At 32.9% G+C, this 19621-nt stretch overlaps 5 protein-coding genes and 2 non-coding genes across 7 annotated transcripts; 2 read left to right on the top strand and 5 right to left on the bottom strand.

Moving 5' to 3' along the window:
* Window positions 1-340: 340 nt before the first annotated feature.
* LOC116343811 (serine protease easter-like) lies at window positions 341-3023 on the top strand. The gene is made up of 10 exons (XM_031772061.1): window positions 341-484; window positions 1187-1353; window positions 1432-1591; window positions 1681-1725; window positions 1795-1854; window positions 1926-1979; window positions 2051-2267; window positions 2327-2417; window positions 2497-2757; window positions 2831-3023. The coding sequence occupies exons 1-10, from the start codon at window positions 412-414 to the stop codon at window positions 2873-2875; spliced, it is 1173 nt and encodes a 390-aa protein (XP_031627921.1). The 5' UTR covers window positions 341-411; the 3' UTR covers window positions 2876-3023.
* Window positions 3024-4037: 1014 nt separating this feature from the next.
* Window positions 4038-6492, bottom strand: LOC116343810 (probable cytochrome P450 304a1). The gene is made up of 9 exons (XM_031772060.1): window positions 6310-6492; window positions 5990-6241; window positions 5720-5892; window positions 5485-5606; window positions 5262-5412; window positions 5070-5190; window positions 4787-4967; window positions 4448-4718; window positions 4038-4387 (listed from the first exon to the last, which is right to left on the bottom strand). The coding sequence occupies exons 1-9, from the start codon at window positions 6401-6403 to the stop codon at window positions 4214-4216; spliced, it is 1539 nt and encodes a 512-aa protein (XP_031627920.1). The 5' UTR covers window positions 6404-6492; the 3' UTR covers window positions 4038-4213.
* Window positions 6493-9203: 2711 nt separating this feature from the next.
* Trnav-aac lies at window positions 9204-9276 on the bottom strand. The gene has a single exon. It is a non-coding gene; the product is annotated as a tRNA-Val (tRNA).
* Window positions 9277-11720: 2444 nt separating this feature from the next.
* Window positions 11721-11793, top strand: Trnav-aac. The gene has a single exon. It is a non-coding gene; the product is annotated as a tRNA-Val (tRNA).
* A 1137-nt stretch (window positions 11794-12930) lies between these two features.
* On the bottom strand, window positions 12931-14573 carry LOC116344146 (cystathionine gamma-lyase-like). The gene is made up of 5 exons (XM_031772570.1): window positions 14381-14573; window positions 14024-14311; window positions 13356-13951; window positions 13126-13299; window positions 12931-13048 (listed from the first exon to the last, which is right to left on the bottom strand). Exons 1-5 carry the CDS (start codon window positions 14516-14518, stop codon window positions 13003-13005), a joined length of 1242 nt encoding a protein of 413 aa, XP_031628430.1. The 5' UTR covers window positions 14519-14573; the 3' UTR covers window positions 12931-13002.
* A 252-nt stretch (window positions 14574-14825) lies between these two features.
* On the bottom strand, window positions 14826-16361 carry LOC116344220 (putative cystathionine gamma-lyase 2). The gene is made up of 4 exons (XM_031772674.1): window positions 16065-16361; window positions 15721-16008; window positions 15070-15659; window positions 14826-15002 (listed from the first exon to the last, which is right to left on the bottom strand). Exons 1-4 carry the CDS (start codon window positions 16314-16316, stop codon window positions 14855-14857), a joined length of 1278 nt encoding a protein of 425 aa, XP_031628534.1. The 5' UTR covers window positions 16317-16361; the 3' UTR covers window positions 14826-14854.
* A 201-nt stretch (window positions 16362-16562) lies between these two features.
* LOC116344041 (glucose dehydrogenase [FAD, quinone]-like) lies at window positions 16563-19270 on the bottom strand. The gene is made up of 5 exons (XM_031772411.1): window positions 19066-19270; window positions 18802-18935; window positions 18465-18576; window positions 16920-18213; window positions 16563-16713 (listed from the first exon to the last, which is right to left on the bottom strand). Exons 1-5 carry the CDS (start codon window positions 19220-19222, stop codon window positions 16614-16616), a joined length of 1797 nt encoding a protein of 598 aa, XP_031628271.1. The 5' UTR covers window positions 19223-19270; the 3' UTR covers window positions 16563-16613.
* Window positions 19271-19621: the final 351 nt, after the last annotated feature.

The raw sequence follows: 19621 nt of genomic DNA, 5'->3' as shown, positions 1-19621 counted from the left end.
ACTAAATTTCTTACTTCAAGTCAGTGCCTCCGTTTCGCGAACACGTTATCTAATCGGCGTTTGATTGATTTTTCTCGCTATAGACTATAAATGAAACCCGGTTTGGTATTAATGACATCGACCAATCATTCACACGAAGCAATGCCAAAAAATAATAATTCATTAGCGATAGAACAACGAATGGAAAAAGTTCTACCGAAAATTACAAACGAAATCGCCATTTGTATTTGCTTGAACGTGAGTTGATACCAGTTCTTGACAAGCACATAAACACATCTGTTGATAACTCGTTTTTTGTCATCCAGTACGGTCGTCTTTTGTATAAAATCATACGAGCACAGACATTTATCGTTATTCGTTCACTGACTGTGTCACTTTTAACTCAATTAAAACATCAAAAAACATTTGAGGATGCTGAATTCAGTGCAATTATTATTGTATTTTCTGATTTTATTTCTCTATTACATTAGCTTATCAAGTGCACGTAAGTAAAAATATTTTGCAAATCTCGCATCTTATCACATAGTTCAATTCTAGTCGTTGAATAAATAATTCAAAGTGTTGTGCATTTTATGTAACTTTCCAAACTAAAATATTTACTTTCTACACCCGTGAATTATTAATTTTTAGACATTGCTTTTAAATGAGACAATTTGATTTGATTTGATTTATTTTTAAGAAAAGTATTGAGACAACAGAGATTATAAAATGAATACAATCGGTATCTGCTGCTTCGAAGTCGAAAAGGCTGATGGCTGGATATTCGATCGGGTGTTTCATTGTGAATGATTTTGTAAATTTGTGTGATAAATTCTTTCTGTGATCAGACGGTGAATAGTAAAAATAAATTGGTGTAAATAATCAATCGTTGTCATTTAGAGTGTATTTCGAAAAAAAAAACCCAACCAAACGCCGATTAGATAATGTGTGCGCGAAACAGAGACACTGACTTGGAGCAAATTTGGTTTTGATATTTTATTAAAGTTTGACACTTTTGGCATTTTTATGTTGATTCTGAGAAATATAAAACAAAATTATTGTTGTAGATGTCAATGTGATCTTTAAAATGAGGTGCATTCAATTTTAATTTCGCTAGTCAGAGAAGTTATTATTATGACCTGATAAGTAATATGAACACCGTGATAAGTAATATGAATTTTATTAAATGTGTATTAAATCTTCATAGAATCGCTAGGTCAAAGTTGTCAAACGCCCGATCAAAAACAGGGTACTTGCATTGATTTGCACCAATGTCCTTCTCTCTTCGCCATTTATACAAGGAGACCTTTATCGACTGATGATCGGTCTTTTTTGCTTAGAAGTCAATGCGGCTCTCGTGGCCATTCACCTTTGGTAATACTAGCTAACAAAATTGACTTTAATGTATGTGAATGGATTCCAACCGTTTTTTATATACTGAAATGATTAAAGCTTTGCTGTGCACTTGCTATACAACCTACAACTCCATCACCACCTCGACCCGAAAACCATCAACAGTCACCAAATGTAAGGCTTGCAGACGAGCTTCTGCCGCCACCTGGAGTATGTGGACTGCAATATGAAGAACGAATCATCGGAGGCGAAGAAACCGGTTCTTTTTCAATTTGATTAATTTTTTATCTTTTTTTAATTTAATTTTATTGATTATTTATTTTAAATTGTTGGCTTTATTTGTTTTAGCTTTGAAGGAATTCCCTTGGACTGTCTTGCTCAAATACAGCACACGTATGTAAAAATGATTTTTTTGACGTCAACAGAACCAAGATTTTTATTAAAAGAATTTAATCTTTACAGCAAAAGGTGAAGCATTCAATTGCGGTGGTAGTCTTATTCACAAGGACTTCGTTATAACGGGTATATAATACTTTGACAAAGATTTTATTTGAAGTTCAACATTAATCTAAAACTATCGCATTTTAATTTAGCATGTCACTGTGTTGATGCAAAACATTTAAGAGATCGACGTTGGACTATACCAGGTTCGAAATCGAAACAATTTATATTTATATGGAAAGTTCACATACATAATTTTTGTTTGTTTTCTTTAAAGCCGTACGTCTAGGAGAATGGGATGTAACCACCAATCCTGACTGTGAAGAAGTTGATGATGATGAAAATAATGATGAAACTATTCCACGTTGTTCAGAACCTTATGTTGATATTCCCGTAGCCGAAATTATTCGCCATGAGCAATACCGTCCCAAGGTTAGATACGAAACAAATGATATTGCCTTGATTCGCCTGCAACAATCAGCTGTATTCACCGAGTAAATATATTTTTCACTTTTATTTATTTATTTTATTTACCTTTTTATTGCTTTTTTAGTTTTGTTAGACCCATCTGTTTACCCATAGCAATAGCAAATAAAAAGTATGATGATCTCTTACTAACAGCTGCCGGGTGGGGCGTTACTGAGGTACTTCAATGCAATCATATTTCAACCTGTTTCGCAAAAATATTTCAAGTTTAATTATTTGTTTGTATATTTTTTTCAGAGAGGTACCACCAGTCACGTTAAAATGAAAGTTGCTATTAAGGGAGTTCCTCTAAATCAATGCATTGCACAATATGGTAACTTATCAATTAAACAAATATGTGCTGGCGAAGATGATAAAGATGTGTGCAATGGTGATAGCGGAGGTCCCTTAATGATTCAGCATAGTGTTAGTCCGCTGCACGTGTATCATTACTTAACGGGTATTGTATCATTTGGTCCAGTACCATGTGCAAGAAAAGGATCGCCAGCCGTATACACAGTATGTTTTGTAATTTAGTCTATTTATTCGGGCATTTAATTGAACAATTATTTTCTATTTTTCATTTAAACAGAGAGTCGATCAATATATCGATTGGATATTATCCAAAATAAGCTGATAAAGCAGCCATAATCAAATCGCCGTACAGAGTTTACACATTTAATTTGATGAAATTCCACCTTGAACTGAATATTTCGACACAGACTTTGTAATTCAAAATGATTTTGAACTGGAAACAAAACATTACATTATTTATAAAAGATTCATTTAAATGGTTTTTATTGAAATAAAAATTTATGGCGACGGAACTTTTTTTTTGAAAATATCGAACGCTTTAAATAAATATGTGTGCAACAACTGTGCTTAATGTACCTGTAAATTGTACACCGCTTTTTTCTTGCAAATCGGTTCAATGAACTGCGACAATCCATATCTAGGGGTTACACACTGTCTATTAGACACAATCTCGAAAACTAAGAAAAATTAGGACTTATTAGGTCCTGTCAAATGTACACGTTATATGCAATCTATTTAAAAAAAAAAATAGGAAAAATTAGCAATATTAGAACTCGTGTTTCCCCCTAGGTTCAAATATTTTATTTACAAATATGATTCGTAAATATGTTCTCATGACAGTTAATAAATCCTGTTTTTGCAAATATATTCATACCAGGCGATATCAAAAAAATATTATGGGGTAATACCCCCCTCCCCCCCTGTCTGCCCAGCTATGTGCTGCACTCCTTACAATTATTGTGTTTTCTTTTCCTATTTCTCTGCTTGTTTGAGGGGAAAAGATACGTGCAGCGGTAAGCAACCGTTTAGTTAATACCATACATGGGTACAGTTGGAAAGTTAAGGGCGGTTTATCCGCCCATCGAAAACCCTAGCAAGTCGAAAGAATTTTTCCCTTGTCCAAAATTTTAGGAAATTAATTACCAAAAACAAATGTCTTATCGGGTTTCTCCAAAAACCCTAGGCTCAAAAGATAAAATCATGTTTGAAGATAGTTCATTTATTTGAAAATAATCTTCCAACATAAGTATGTATGTTCCTAAAGATGAAAAAGCAGCGAAAAACATTCAATACGTTTTTTTTTTTCATTATCTGTGTTTACTTTATAAAAACGTATATCTGATTACAAATTCGCTTAGATCTTTCAATCAAAACCAACTTTATTTCACTTCATTTTTCCTTTTGTTCTCATTTTTTCAAATGATGTAAATAAACCGATTTTTTTTCTTTTTCTTCATACAAAAATTCAACAAAGTTTTGCACAATTTATGTATAAAACACTTCAATCGCTCTATCAAATTTTCCTACTGCAATTCAATTTCTTAAAGATATTGTAATATACGCTAAATATAATATATATTGAATTTACTGCGAAGCCCCGAAATGCACACACGTAATTGAAACGTTAACAAGTATATGGTAGATAATACGTCAAGTGTCTCTAACGTGCTGTTACTTGAAGCCAGTGATCTGGTGTTGTGCGAATGGTGCCAGTTAAGTTTTCACTGAATTTATACGCTTTCACACCGTTCGGCATGCGAACACTGAATGCTTGCAAGAATGCTGTTGTGAATAAAAATAGCATATTCCGTGCAAATGTTTCGCCGGCACATAACTGTAAGCAAATATTTTATATGTATTCTTTTTTTTCAAAATTACATTTTAATATCCATACCCGTTTTCCTGCACCAAATGGCAATGAAATATCTTTGCTCAAACACAATTTGCCCGATGCATCCAAAAAACGTTCTGGCCAAAAATCATTCGGTCGTTCCCATACGCTAGTGTCGTGAAATGCTGCATCTAATGCCGGCAATATAATTGTACCCTTCGGAATGCTATAGCCCAAGAATTCAGTATCAACTAATGCTTTATGCGGCAAACCAGACGGCACCAGTGTCTCATAACGCATTATCTCACGAAGACAAGCTTCTGTGTATGGCATACTGTAAATAGAATTCACTTTTAAATTCACCATGCACCAATGAAATATGCATAGAAACCAAACACTTACTTAATGCGGTCATCTAAAGTGGGGAAACGACCTTGACCCACAACATGATCAATTTCCGCTTGAATTTTTTGCTGCACTTCGGACTCATGGCAAATTTGCTGAAATAAAAATGTGATCGTTGTCGACAAGGCAGACAGTGCTGGAAATGAAAAATCGATGCACGCCAATGTTAATTGATCGTCTAAAAAAATTTAACACAAAGAGAAAGTTAGATGAAATCTACAGTTGGTGCACGTGCAGCGCACATTCATGAATTAAATCCACTGAAAATGAAAAATATTACATGAAAAATGCGATTCTTTGTCGCCATTCAATTCAGCTTGTCGTATTTTATTTATGTACATGTCGATGAAGTGTCGCTCGTGCGTTTCATCGAACGTTTTTACTTGCTCGTTTATGAGATTCTGGAAGAAGAGAGAAAGTCATGCATGTCATTTATGAATGAAATATCAGACAACGAATTGGTAATATTTACTGTGAAATATGTGTACAATTCCACAGATGCATCTCTTGCAACAGTATAATCAGACATCACTGGAAAATATTTTGCAACTTCCTCAATCAAACTGTATAAGCGTCCGTAGTTATCGGTTTTGCGTTGAAATATAAACGCATTATCCACAGCTCTGAAAACATTTTTAAAACAAACACACTTGAATTATAGAAGGCCAAATTCATAAGTGTAAATCGATGCATACGTATAGAGGTCGGCCATGTCTTCTCGTGCAATTGGTTCGTTCAGCAAACAAGTTATAAAACAATTTCCAAAAGTTGGCCCAAATGCCATTGGTAGCAACACTTTTCCATCTTTGAAGTATTTCTATAGACAAATTTCATGATTTTATTTTCAGAAATGATTTTTCTTCTATCGGATTTGTATCGTATCAATTATTTTTTTTTGATAATTATTTTGACCGAATAAGTGTCACTTACATTCTCATGCGGATATTTTGGTCCGTTTTTAATGATATCCAAATATTGAGCTATTTGAATTTCAATTTCTTTTTCCAATAAATCATAACGTCGACCAAATCCAAAATCTCGCAGATACCGAAGTGTGTATCGTCGCTGTTCATGCCAAATATCGCCTTCCGTGAAAAAAATGCCTGTTTTTGTACGATTTTTATATTAAATTTTATAGTAAACTTTCACTTTTAATGTTGAACGATTTTTATTGCACTTAATCCGATCACATTCACCCACCACGTAAATCCAAATTTGGATGTCTCAGCCGGCCCATCAAGATATCTGGACGCCCATCAAAATCGCGATGAAACAATGCCTTTTTCACATTTTCCGAATCGTTCAAGACGATACACGGCCACTCGCCCAAATAAAATCCAATAACAGTGGTTTTGTAAAATTTACAAATTCGATTAACGGCACGATGCAAATGGTTGTAGTTCAACAGCAACATGAAAATGTAGCCACCAAAAAATGGCACATTTGGGGGTCCTGGAATTGATTTAAAACAAAATATTTGCCGAAATTGTTCGCAGAAAGTCGTGAGTTTTTGTATTTACCAGGCGGAAAATTAACAGGTTTTGAAAAGAGATACACATAAATACTATAAATGAATATAATAAAACAAGCGATTAACAAAATGAATGAAATCATTTTGATTTCGAGTTTCACTTTTTATTTGGTTCAAATTAATTTAAAATGCAGTTTCGCACTCAAACACAAACTGATGCAGACTGAATTACATTACGGAGAAATACGCACTTCTTATACGTATCGCGCCGCTACTTGAAAACAAAATGCAAACTGGTTTTATTGATACCGCCTCTCAATGATAATTTTGCGATTTTTTTGTTTTTTTCACCAAAATGTCGATCAACAACAAATGTGTAAACCACTTGAAGTGTGAAAAAGATAGCACTTTTTTTGTTTTACTGAAACTTTCGCCGTTGACGTAATTCAGAATCATTTTTTTAATACAAAAACATTACGTTTGTCTGTAGGTTGTCACTTGAGCGGTTCAAATCTAGTGATATTTTATTACTTTCTGTGTTCTATAATTCAATTAAAATTGGCATTGTCATGATTCAGTAAACAAAGTCAAGCAAATCCAAACAAATATCAATTTGTCAAGGTGCATTCGAACGCAAACATAAGTGTCGTCTTCAAAAAAGATTCATTAAAGAATAAATACGACATATTTGAATGAAGCTTTAGATGATTGAAAATATCAGTCTAGCCAAGGGCTAGTAACGTAATGATAACGTCAATTCGTTTATAAATGGCATAGATTGATTTTACATTCAAAATAAAATGCAGCCTGATTCCGTCATTTATGAAATTATCTCAATTCTCTTTGATACTCTTTGACTTGTTATTTAATATTAAACTATATTTACTTGTTACTTTATTTATCTATGGCCTCTTCACTATATATTAATATTTTCAAACAATTAGTATGAAATTGTTTGACTACTGTATCTTCCCTTCTATCCTATTTAATTAATATATTTTCTACGAAGTTTTCTCAAAGTACGAACCATTACTATAAAAATCAAGAAGTTAACCTCGTCTATCGCAACGGAAATGCATTTTGTTGTATAGTTCACACAAATTGCGAATTCTGAATTATTCACTTGACGAAGATTTAATTCAATCAATCTAAATTAGGTTTAAAACAAATTGATGAATAAGAAAGTTTAACTATATACAACGCAATTAACAAGTTTTAGAGGATATAATTGCTCAAAGTTGAATATTCTCTACCGATACATGGTTCACCCATATCGATACTCGACGTTCAACGAGCGACGAAAAAGAATAAATAACGAGAAAGTATGTAAAGTGATTCTTCGACATAACTTTAAACGAAGCATTTTATTTGAAACAAAAACAGTAAATACGGTAATTAAAAGTACCGCAAATATTTCGAGAGCCATTTAATGAAATTGATGTCAACAATACACACTCGATTGATTATTATTTAATAAATAAATGACAGAATTGATTCTTCCGAAAATTGCAATTCATTCAAGTATCTATTATTCAATCTCTATGTCAATCTATTCTGTTCCCAAAATCTATGAACTATGGACTATTATACATTTTTGATGCTACTGCAACTTCTGTAAAAGTGTGTACTGTGTTCCTGTTAAATATTCACAGAGTTTTACTATAGCTGGCACGAGAGCCAGTTGGTAGTTGTAAGTAAAAGAAGATTGATTTTGTGCAAATAAAATTCTTGCACGTTTCTTATCTCACTGTTTTATTGCTCTCATCGGGTCATTGGCATGAGCGACACAGTTTTATGTATGCAAATATATATATATATGCCGAATGCCGACAACGATTTCAAACAACCACTAATTTGTATGGTGTTGTGTTTAATTGGCGAAAGATCCTGTTTTTTGGACAATAATATTTAGAAATAAAATGTCTTACATCCGTAAGATGAACTTTTCCGCACTGTGATCCACAACATGCATTTATTACATATCTTTTACTTAAATTTGAAATCACGAAAAGACTGGATCTGACATTAGTTTTTGCGATAGAAATCATTTTTGACACACTTTTCATAGAAAATTACTAAAAATGGAAATTTTTGTATGGAATCAATGCCTCTATGATATCGTAACGACGTGAAACTTTGCACAAGCTATTTTTTTTACATTTTCATTCTGAAAGTTTGAAAAAATTTCAATACAATTTAAGGGTGCCTTCTATACAAAATGTTCGTTTTTGAGCGAAAAATCCAAAATTTTGTTCGAGAGGTACCCCTAATATGCATTGAAATTTCTTCAAACTCTCAAAATGTTATTTTTTCGTGATAAAAATAACATGTGCAAAGTTTCAGCTCATTACGATATCATTAAGGCATGGATTCCATACAAAAATCCAATTTTTTTTTTAATTTTTGTATGAAAAGTGTGTCGAAAATTATTTGTATCGTGAAACTAGTATCATATTCGGTTCTTCGTACCAAAAAACCCCCAATACATATTTTTGAGTGTTTAAGTGCACTTAAAGTATGACTTTTGGAAGAAAAATTTAATTTTTCCCATGGGTATCACATCAGACATGACTCTATCAACCAAAGTCGCTCAAAATCTAATGGTTCCTATTCCTCGGCACCCCCAATCATCCTGTGAAGTCAGATTTTGAATTACTTTTCTTGTTTGAAAGTTATCGTGTTAACAAATTTTTGCGTACAGTGTACAGGGTACGCACATACATTCGGACATCGAAAAAACGTTAGATTCGTGTTTCCTGGCCCCGAAAACACACAGAAAACACGTTTTTGATGGGTGTTAATTTTTCGACCGATTCCAATACTTTACCTTACATACTAGGTGTGTGCGGAAAAGTAAAAAATATTCAATTTTGTTAATTCAATATTATATAGTATATAGTACCAAATATACTGCATTCCACAGTGGCGTACGAATAAAAAAATTGACTCCGGCCAGAATTGAACAGGCGACCTTCTGTGTGTTAGACAGACGTGATAACCACTACACCACGGAGTCATCTGACGTAAGCACGCCCCGAAATGTTGGTTCGGTACAGGAACACATTATGAGTTCCTTATTTCTTCTCTTCTTTTTTTCACTCCAATTTTTTCGTGCCTTCCTTATATAATACAATGATAATATTATTGCTGTGATATTTGTAAAATTTATAACATTTACGCAGTGATTTTTCGCAGCTTTATGGTATATTGTTAATACTTTTTATGCGATTGAACTGTTGTATCAAAAATTCCATTTTTAAAAATTGATAATCATATTCCTGTCACTTGATGTACCTTATCTTTATAAATGAATATCACTTTATTTATTTGGATACAAATTAACAATTCATCTTTAAAACCAGTTATAAACAAAATCTGGTTTTCGCGATGATTCTTTGTAGTGCTTGAACAGTAAAACAAAAACACTTAGAAATAAAACTTTATAGCAAATACACGCAAAAGTGTACATGAGGTCAAAAATTATTCATCCAAATTAAATTATATTCGTGTTTGTTTGAATGCTGAAAACGTGTGAAAGTGTGCACGAACGCGGGGATTGAATTTATTTATTATACTTAATACTAAGCATTTAACAACAGTTAAACACGTTTTCAGCTACTTTTAATACCACATATTAACTGATCAAAATGTTTTTGGGATAGTAAATAAAGAAGTTTGAGATTAATTTGCAAATAACCATAAAAACATAATGTTTTAAGATAAGGGTTTGGAACTTATATTAGTTTAGTAAATTTTAAATTCGATAAATACCGTAAATGTACGGGCAAATCTTCAGTAAAATGTACGGGCAAAATTTTCGGTTGATTGAGAACATTAGCGTTTCTCTTGAACCTTTTTTTTTGTAAATCGAATAAAAGTCCCTTAAAATGAAAATTTGCTTAAGTTTACTTGTTGTATTTTTTGTTTCTGGTTCGTATAAATTAGAAAAGTTTAAATGTAAAATTGCCCGCAATCAAAATGGACGTAACTTAAGATGTGTGGAGTACTTCAAAATCAATGACAAGAACTTCAAAATCAATCCATCAGTACCAATCAACCAAATGTGCAAAATGTCAAATAAGGTCCACGAACTATTTTCAACGCAATCAAAACGATCAACTTTCAAAACTCGACTTTTAGCCTTAAGCGATGACCATTTTTCTAACTTGTCATTGGTGTCTAACTATAACACTGTTTTCTTTAACGATCTAATGTGATACATTGTGATTTTTGTAAAGATGTAAATTATTTATTTATCCAATTATTTATTTAATTATTTATTTATTAATTATTTTCTGACTCATTGTAACCGCGTGCAATTTGAAAATGTTTAGTATTTATAAGTGTTTTTTGCTGTTTGACGGTAATTTGAACAGTTTACTATTAACTATTTAGCTATTACTGTAAGAAGTAGCTAATTAGTTATTAGAAATCTTTATTGAAAGATGTGGTTTTTAACGGTGATCAGATGTATACCAAATGTGTATCATTGATTCATACCTTTTTCCCACCAAACAAATGTATAAAAATTATGTACAAACTCAAAAGATTCAGCCAGTTTTGGCGGTGAATAAATATTATTATTATTATTATATATGATGAATAGGACGTGAATATTGTGTATAAATTTATATGAACGACTGATGGAAGCCCCTGAGCAATGGAAAGAAAGTTCACTATGCAAATTGGCATAACGGCACCGATTATAGCAATCCAGATAATTTTACTGGTAGACAATATTGTATTCAGTTGTGGGCAAGTCGTGGTTTACGGTGGGATGACACCGAGTGTGAAGCTGAGAAGTATATGGTTTGTGAAAAAGATCATGAATGAATTCCTGGATTGCAATTTTTTTTTTGAAAAAAAAAGTGCATAATAAAATGAAATAATGTATTTAGAAACAGTTTTTGAATAAAATGTTTAGTTGAAAGAACTTTCTTAAAACCACTTGGTCATATGAGTGTTGTCGTACTTTTTTCTCATTAACAAATATAAGTGATCAGTGACTCTTTTAGTTTTTCTGCAATCTTTTACGGAATTATCATTGTTAGTCAACAAACATATGCTTCTAGATAGCAAAAATTGCGAATCTTTTATCATGCTCGACAAATAAAAATAGCTATTCATTTATTTAGATTATTTATTTTATTGTGTCAATTAAATATTATCGAAATAGATAATGGGGAATGTCAATTATCCATTGAAAATTATCTTGTCAAATAAGTATTGTAATTCATTGAATAAACGATTCATCAATCCTGCGCAACTATGTAATAAGTGAATTCTCTTCATTATTAATAGTACACCTCAAATATATTTCGATTTATTCGCACAGTTTTCAAATTGAAAATATACCAATGTGAACTTACATAATATTTTGAACAAAAAAGTGGAAAAAAAAACAATTTAGAACTTGTTATATATATACAAGCCAGAGCATCGAATGTGCTTTCGTCAGTGGACTCCGTGGTGTAGTGGTTATCACGTCTGTCTAACACACAGAAGGTCGCCTGTTCAATTCTGGCCGGAGTCAATTTTTTTTATTTCTCAATTTAAATCCGTGTATTACATTCCAAATCATATCCTTTTTGTAGTATTTGTATTTTTTCAACAAACCTCTTGCGGACGCCTCTGGCCGTGTTCAAATAAAGTTCAGGATCTCATTGAAGATGATCATTGAAATATTAAAGGTTTTTAATCCCCCTCTCAGATACCCACTCCTCAATTTTTTTTTTGGAACGTGAGAACCTATGATAGCAATGAATTTTGAATACTGAAAGCTTTTTCATTTTTTGCTTGTTCGCCTGAATTTATACAATAATTCTTAGTTTGCCAAAAGTGGTTTTGCTTGTTCTATATATTTTTAAAATATATACAAAGAGAAGTTTAATGGCATTTCATTGTTGAACGACCTTCAAATGTATCTTTAATATTTCCGATTTGATAAATAAATCGATTGATTTCTTTTTTAAGTAAGAGAGTAGCCTTAATTACCAATTAATTAATCGTTGGAATCGATTCATTGATATTTCGCTTGAGACTCGAGCTTGAACTGTGTTGTGAATGCTGAAGTCCAGTTTTAATATAGTATTGAAATCAGTCTCTTACGAAATCATTTTATTAAGATGAATTGATTTTTTATTTCCATTCATCGTTGTTGTGTTTACTCAATGCACTTTATCACATGGCATCTAATCATTTATTGTTTGCCACTTTGAATGTACACAAATTAATGGCAATTTTTTTCTCAATTGACTTCTTACAGCTGTTATCAGTTTCAATTAGACGTGAATACAATATACTCGTTTACATTCCACGTGATGAATCACATGTCAAATTAGTGCCAAGAACTTTTTTGTTTGCATAGTATCAGACTGGGCACTATCAGTTAGTATAAATGCAAGCACAGATCAGCAAAAATACTCAACCCACAAGCGTTGAAGTTCAATTATTGTCCATTTAATGCGCATTAAAACTTTATCCATCTGAGACTTATATTCAGATGGCCATAAAAAGTGGTTTTTTATATATCCATACCAAGTACTTACTATACACAAGTTTTCCATTTTCTCCGATAATATTGCGGTAATGATAATGTGACCAAGTTTTTTCTTTCATTTCCATCGTATTATCTTTAATCAAAACAGATTTGATTCTTATGAAGCGAACGTGGTTGAAATGAGTTTAAGAGAGTAATTAAAACAGTTATCGATGCGAGTAATCTCATTAAAATTACATGATTTCAATAAGTTTTATCAAGTTCTGTATTTGCCATAGCTGGTGTGCATCTAACCAAAAGTAAAATGACTTAAATCAATTGTCTGTTATGCAAAACATGTTCTAAATCCTTGTCGGGGTCATTTACATGTTCAAATCAAACCGAGAGCCCGTCAATTGGAATGTTTTTTCGAACGATTGCTCCAAGTCTTCGATAAGATCGTCAACATTTTCCAGGCCAACCGAAAGTCGAATGGTAGTATCGAAAATACCCAATTGTTCTCGCACATCTTTCGGTACATCAATGTGACTTGCATATGCACTAAAATCAAATGACACGTAAGCACAATTTTCGTAACTTTAATGATTGAAACTCACGGTATAACAGCAAAAGATGTGCACGTTCCAAGACTGTCTGACGAGAGAAAAACTTTTAAATTTTGAATAAACTTCGTTGCTTCATTTATCGTTCCGCTTAATTGAACTATAACCATGCCAGTATGTCCCGAACTTTGTCTCTTCGCCAATTCATGTTGTGGATGCGATTTCAATGCCGGATGTATAACTTTCACAACTTTTGGATGTTTTTCCAAGTAATGAGCAATCGCTGTACTATTCTCACCATGTTTCTGCATTCGCAACGATAATGTCTTAATGCCACGGTTTACCAAATAACAATCAAACGGTGAACACGTCAAACCGTATTTGACCTGAATCAGTTTCAATTTTTCGTAAATGTTCGAGTCATTAACAACTAATGCACCAGCCAAAACATCGTTGTGACCGTTCATGTATTTCGTTAGTGAATACATTACGATATCGGCACCAAGTTCAATCGGACGTTGAAAATATGGCGTCATTATTGTGTTGTCAACAATAAAAATGATATCGTTATGCAAACGAACCAATTTTGCAATTGCAGAAATGTCGGAAATTTTCAAGCACGGATTCGACGGCGTTTCCAACCAAATGAGCTGCAATTTAAACAACAAATAAAACATTTCAATCCAGTAAAATCTGTATAAAACAAAAACAAGTCTTTTTACCCGTGTATTTGGTTTGATGGCAGATTCAAAAAGTTTGACATCAGTTGAATCAACAAAATCAACTTCGATTCCGAGATTTTCTGCTTGCGTCATGAAAATCGTACGAGTACCACCGTACGTCTCGGAACACGATAAAATATGGTCGCCGGTTTTTAGCAATTGCATCACAGCCGTTGTTGCACCACATCCGGATGGAAATACCAAACCATATTGAGCATTGTCCAATGCAGCCAAACAACGCGATAATGAATCACGAGTCGGATTACCATCACGACCATAACAATATCCCTAAAAATAACACGTTTTTCTTTTTTAAATAGAATGAAGTAGAAAATCACAGTTTGATGATTTTATTACTGCGAAAATATTTGTGGGATCTTTTTGATAGTATGTAACTGAAGTCACAATTGGCGGAACAGTTTCCTGATTACTCCATTGGTCGTATTCTTGACCACCGTGGATTGATTTGGTTTCGAAGCGATGTTTTTCACACATTTTTGATAATAATTCTATGGAAACGATAGAAATACACGGTTGTACCTCTACTGAAGTCCCTTAACTAAATGAAATCAATTTGATAGTATCAGCCCCATTTATAGCATTGAAATCACATGTTTCGTTCGTTTTTATTTTTTGAAAACTATTCAATATAGTGTATTTATATTGCCACGATAAGGTTATTGCAATCTCGTGCTTATCATTTTTTCAATTTTTAATGACAACGCATGGCAAATACACTATTTTGGGTTCAATTGAGAAACAAAAATTGCCTTCGTAATTTGAAAATTTATTTATTTTTTTAACATTTTGAAATTGATCAAAGTGATATGTTTACTGGGATGTTTTTTCAAATGATTGCTCCAAATCTTTGATAAGATCTTCAATATTTTCCAAACCAATCGAAAGCCGAATAGTTTCATCGAAAATGCCGAGCTTTTCGCGCAAATCTCTTGGCATAGTAGTATGGCTCACGCACACCCTAAAAAATATTCAATCTCATTATTCATTCAAAGATATTTCCAAATTATGTTAAAAAATGTCCTTACGGAATCGTAGCAAAACTAGAGTAGCTGCCAAAACTGGCCGCTGATGAAATTACTCGAAGATTTTGAATAAAATTCTTTGCATCCTCTTGAGTACCAGCTATACGAAAAGCGAGCATACCAGAATGGCCGGTACTTTGTTTCTTTGATAGTTCATAATGTGGATGCGATGGCAGACCTGGATGATCTACATGTAATACCTTTGGATGTGCTTCCAAATACTGAGCCACTGCAATGCCATTTTCACAGTGTTTTCGCATTCGAAGTGCCAATGTTTTTAATCCACGATTCACCAAATAACAATCAAATGGTGGCAAAACTGAACCATAGGTTGCTTGTGATATTTGTAATCGCGGTAACAGTTCCGAATCGTTGAACATTAATGCACCGGCCGTTACACCGCCATTCATGTACTTTGTAACAGAATACATTGATATATCTGCACCCAAGTCTAATGGACGCTGAAATAATGGAGTCAAATATGTATTATCAACGGCCAAAATAACTCCATCACAAGAGCGAGCTGCTTTCACTACGGCAGCAATGTCCGTTATCTTCAAGCATGGATTCGATGGTGATTCAATGAAAATCAACTGAAATTAAAAGAGATTGTTATTGTACCTGGTTATATAAAGTGGAGAAAGAAATATTCACCTTTGTATTTGGTTTAATTGCACTTTCAAATAATTTGATGTCGGTCGAATCAACGACGTCCATTTCAATTCTATTCATTTTGACATAGTTCTGAAAACACAAGATGGTGCCACCATATTTCTCACTGCATGTTAAAATGTGATCACCTGGCTCTAATAAATGCAATATTGCTGTAATTGCAGCCATTCCAGACGGAAACACCATTGCATGCTTTGACTCTTCCAATGCGGCCAAACAACGCTCCAATGAATCACGAGTTGGATTACCCAGGCGACTATATAACTTACCCTTAAATAAATCAAATTCCATTTAATGAATTTCAAAAGGTACAAAGAGACACTCACTTCCATTTTCGCTGGATTCCATTGATAGTATGTAACAGATGTTACAATTGGTGGAACACTCTCCAAATTGCTCCATTGGTCGTTTTCTTGTCCGGCATGAATAGCTCTCGTGTCAAAACCAAAATTTGTTTTGTTACTGTTAAATTCAGACATATTGTTCAATTTTATTTGGATAAAACTACGACGTTTTATATTCACATTCAATCGATTCGCTCGCACACGATTGCTTATTTGACTCTCACAAAACAGCATTTAAAAGAAAATAGAATATAGATCAATATATAATGAGTCCCAACTTCTTCCTTACACTGATAAGATAAATTAATATAATAATTATTTTGTTGTATTTTATGAGATTGAACATGAACCTCGGTGTGATTCTTATATAATATATATCTATTGTAATCGATCTATCAGCTCTCAACTCTTTACAACAAATATTGCACATTTTCTTTATTAAAGAGTGCTTATCAAAAAGAAAATACAAATAAAAAACCATAAATTGTTGAATTTTAATCTTTAATTCGATTTTTTGATAACAGTTTTCATTTATTTCGTTATACCATAATCTTCTTTAATCATTTCAGCGCCTTTTTCGCCTACCATCATCGATACGGCATTTGTATTAGCATTTATAGGTACCGGTATACTGAAAATGAATGTAAATTAGCATGTATTTTCAGATATGATTGCTATAGAATAAAAACAGCGTATGAAAAGGTTGCATTTCAAAGCGAAACACCGTCATACAAAATACAGCAAAAAATGTATGTAAAAACAACCTATGGTGTGCGACCGTATCATACGTTGTATTTATTCTAGAGGATTCATATTTTCATTTGTCCGATAACTTACACTCCGGCATCAATTTGTCTCAATTTTTGAACATTATGAACTTTGCATCGTGGATCAACGACAGAGGTTGAGTCAGTTCCCATTTTACTAGTGCCAACTTGATGTTGACCTCGAAGGCTGGTATAATTCATCATACACTCCCAATAAAGATCCGACGAAAACTCGATTTCATCACATTCTTCAATTGGAATTCGAATATATTTTGGTTCGAGCTTTTTAAATGGTTCTGTCTTAAGTAAATTCACTTGTTGTTTTATTGCTCGTAATATCTTTGCTCTGTCACGTGGATCACTCAAATGGTTTGTATGAATTATTGGACTTTCGCATGTGACACACTCATCCAGTTCGATTTTACCACGCCCCTTCGGTTTATTTAATGATATGACAATAAAAAGTACGTCATTCTCTTGCAATAGTTCTTTTTTACTCTTCAAAGGTGTATTAATATTACTGATACTTGATGAAGTTCCACGTGGCAACGGAATGTAATATAATTGAATATCAGGCGACCCAGTACCGTTTGTTATGTCAGTGCGTCCAGATAAAAACAAAACTGGAGTACTGCGCGATTCGGAATTTTGTGATATTGGTGATGCCAAACTACTAAAATTCACTGCATAATTCAAAAATACGAATACGTGATCGATATAATTTTTTCCAACCGGTAAGTCCACTTTGCAAGACACGTTTCTCTCTTCCAAATGACTTCTTGGTCCAATACCTGAACGCATCAAGAGAGTAGGACTTTGAATCGCACCAGCTGAAACAATTACTTCTTTCTCAGCGAAAGCTTGCATTTTGTGTTTTCCTTTGTATGTAAATTCCACACCATACGCTTCATTTTTACTATTCAAAAGGATTTTGTCCACAAAAGCATTTTTGATGATGTGCAAATTCTTACGATTCTTTGCTGGTGCTAAGAATGCTTTTGCTGTACTACTTCGATGCCCTTCAGCACTTGTTGATTGCAACAAGGTAAATCCGGTCTCTTTGTCGGCATTCAAATCAGAAACATAGTCGAAACCATTTTTTACTAAGGCATCAATCACTGCTTCATGATATTCGGATGCAGTACCGGATGAAATCTTCACTGGACCGTTTGCATTATGATAGCGCTCATTCTGATATGCAACTATAGTTTCGTTTTGATTGCCTTCGGATTTTTTGAAGTACGGTAAAACACTTTCGTAATCCCAACCAATATTACCAAGGTCAGCCCATTCATTGAAATCTTCTTTAGTTCCACGAAAATAGATCATGTAATTCATTGAAGAACTACCACCAAGCATTTTTCCTGTTTTTTTTATAATTTTAGTCATTGTAATCAGTCGAAATGAATCAATCATTGTGGCTTAATAAATATCTATACTAGAATCCATTAAAAAATGGTACGATAGTATTTAATGTAGTATTTAATAGTCATGAAGAATGACGTCATGGCTTAGTAAAATTAGTTGACTGATAACGGCTCAGTACAAAATTATTTTAAAGTTCAAGGAAAACAAAAATAAAAGAAATTATTAATTCGGAAAAAAAATATTTTACCTCTTGGTAAGGTGCACTCTGGACGAAATTTTGATTTACAAACGAGTGAAGAATTATCATAAAATTTCCAATCGACTTGACTTCTCATCATGGCGAAAAATTCTCCAGGTATCTACATATATGTGCCACAAAATAATAATTTGATTAAACTATCTATAGAAAATACTTTTGCAAATAATGACTAAACACGACAAAACAAATAGTGAGTGGTTGTTTTTTTACGTAAGCTTTTTAGCCGAAGAAAAAAAAAATTATTTTAAGGCAAGATTATGCTTATGTTAATTTGAGATTTTTCGTATACGTAAATTAAACGCTGAAAAATAAGAATAAAGTTTACATCAGATTCAATTGGTGGATCACCGCCAGCTTCAAGCAACAAAACTGTCCAATTCTTCACTTCACTCAATCGACTTGCGACTATGGCTCCAGCAGAACCAGAACCAACAACGATGAAGCTATATTTCTGTAAACCTTGAAAAGTTGAAAGTAGCTTATAGTAGACTTAGTTAGTAAAATATTGATAGATTGGACTTTTTCTTTCAAAATTTCGATTAAGCAAATAAGCTTTCTAATTTTCAAGAATTATAGTTTTGAAAAATACCTTCTTTCAATGCGATTTCTCCATAGTCTTCTGGCCACATTTGAGAAGATAGTACAGAACATGGTATGGCCATGAACACTTGTATCAGTGTTAAAAATATTTGCACTCCAGAATTAGCACTCTTGGCATAACAAAGCTGTTGTATTAAATCCAACATTTTCACTATTTTTACTTCCCTAACTCTGTTTCAAATCAAATCTTCAACTCCAATTTAAAAAAATAGGAAGTTGAATAATTTTTTACTCGTTTATTTCTTTTTTATATATACATTGCCCAACATTTTTTGATTGAATTATTAGATAAGATTTCATTATATATTCAGAGAAAATGTGACCATAAATGTACAAAGGGGGATTTACCCAGTACTAAATTAAATTTGGCTTTATGTGATTCAATGTTGTGTTAGTGAGTATATATACTCGTAAAACTTTTTTCTTCATTTCCATGAAATAATCGTAGAAAACTGTAAAATCTATGTACACGAAACAGTCTCGTGACTTAAAACCAAGTAAAGATATTAATGGATTTAGTGATTCTGTAAATTAAAAGCTTATTT

Source organism: Contarinia nasturtii, unplaced genomic scaffold (genome assembly GCF_009176525.2).
Source record: "Contarinia nasturtii isolate CC-2019 unplaced genomic scaffold, AAFC_CNas_1.1 Cnas_scaffold_1037, whole genome shotgun sequence".
Taxonomy (NCBI): Eukaryota; Metazoa; Arthropoda; class Insecta; order Diptera; family Cecidomyiidae; genus Contarinia; species Contarinia nasturtii.
Note: the sequence above shows the minus strand (reverse complement) of the source record. Positions and strands in the feature narration are given on the sequence as shown.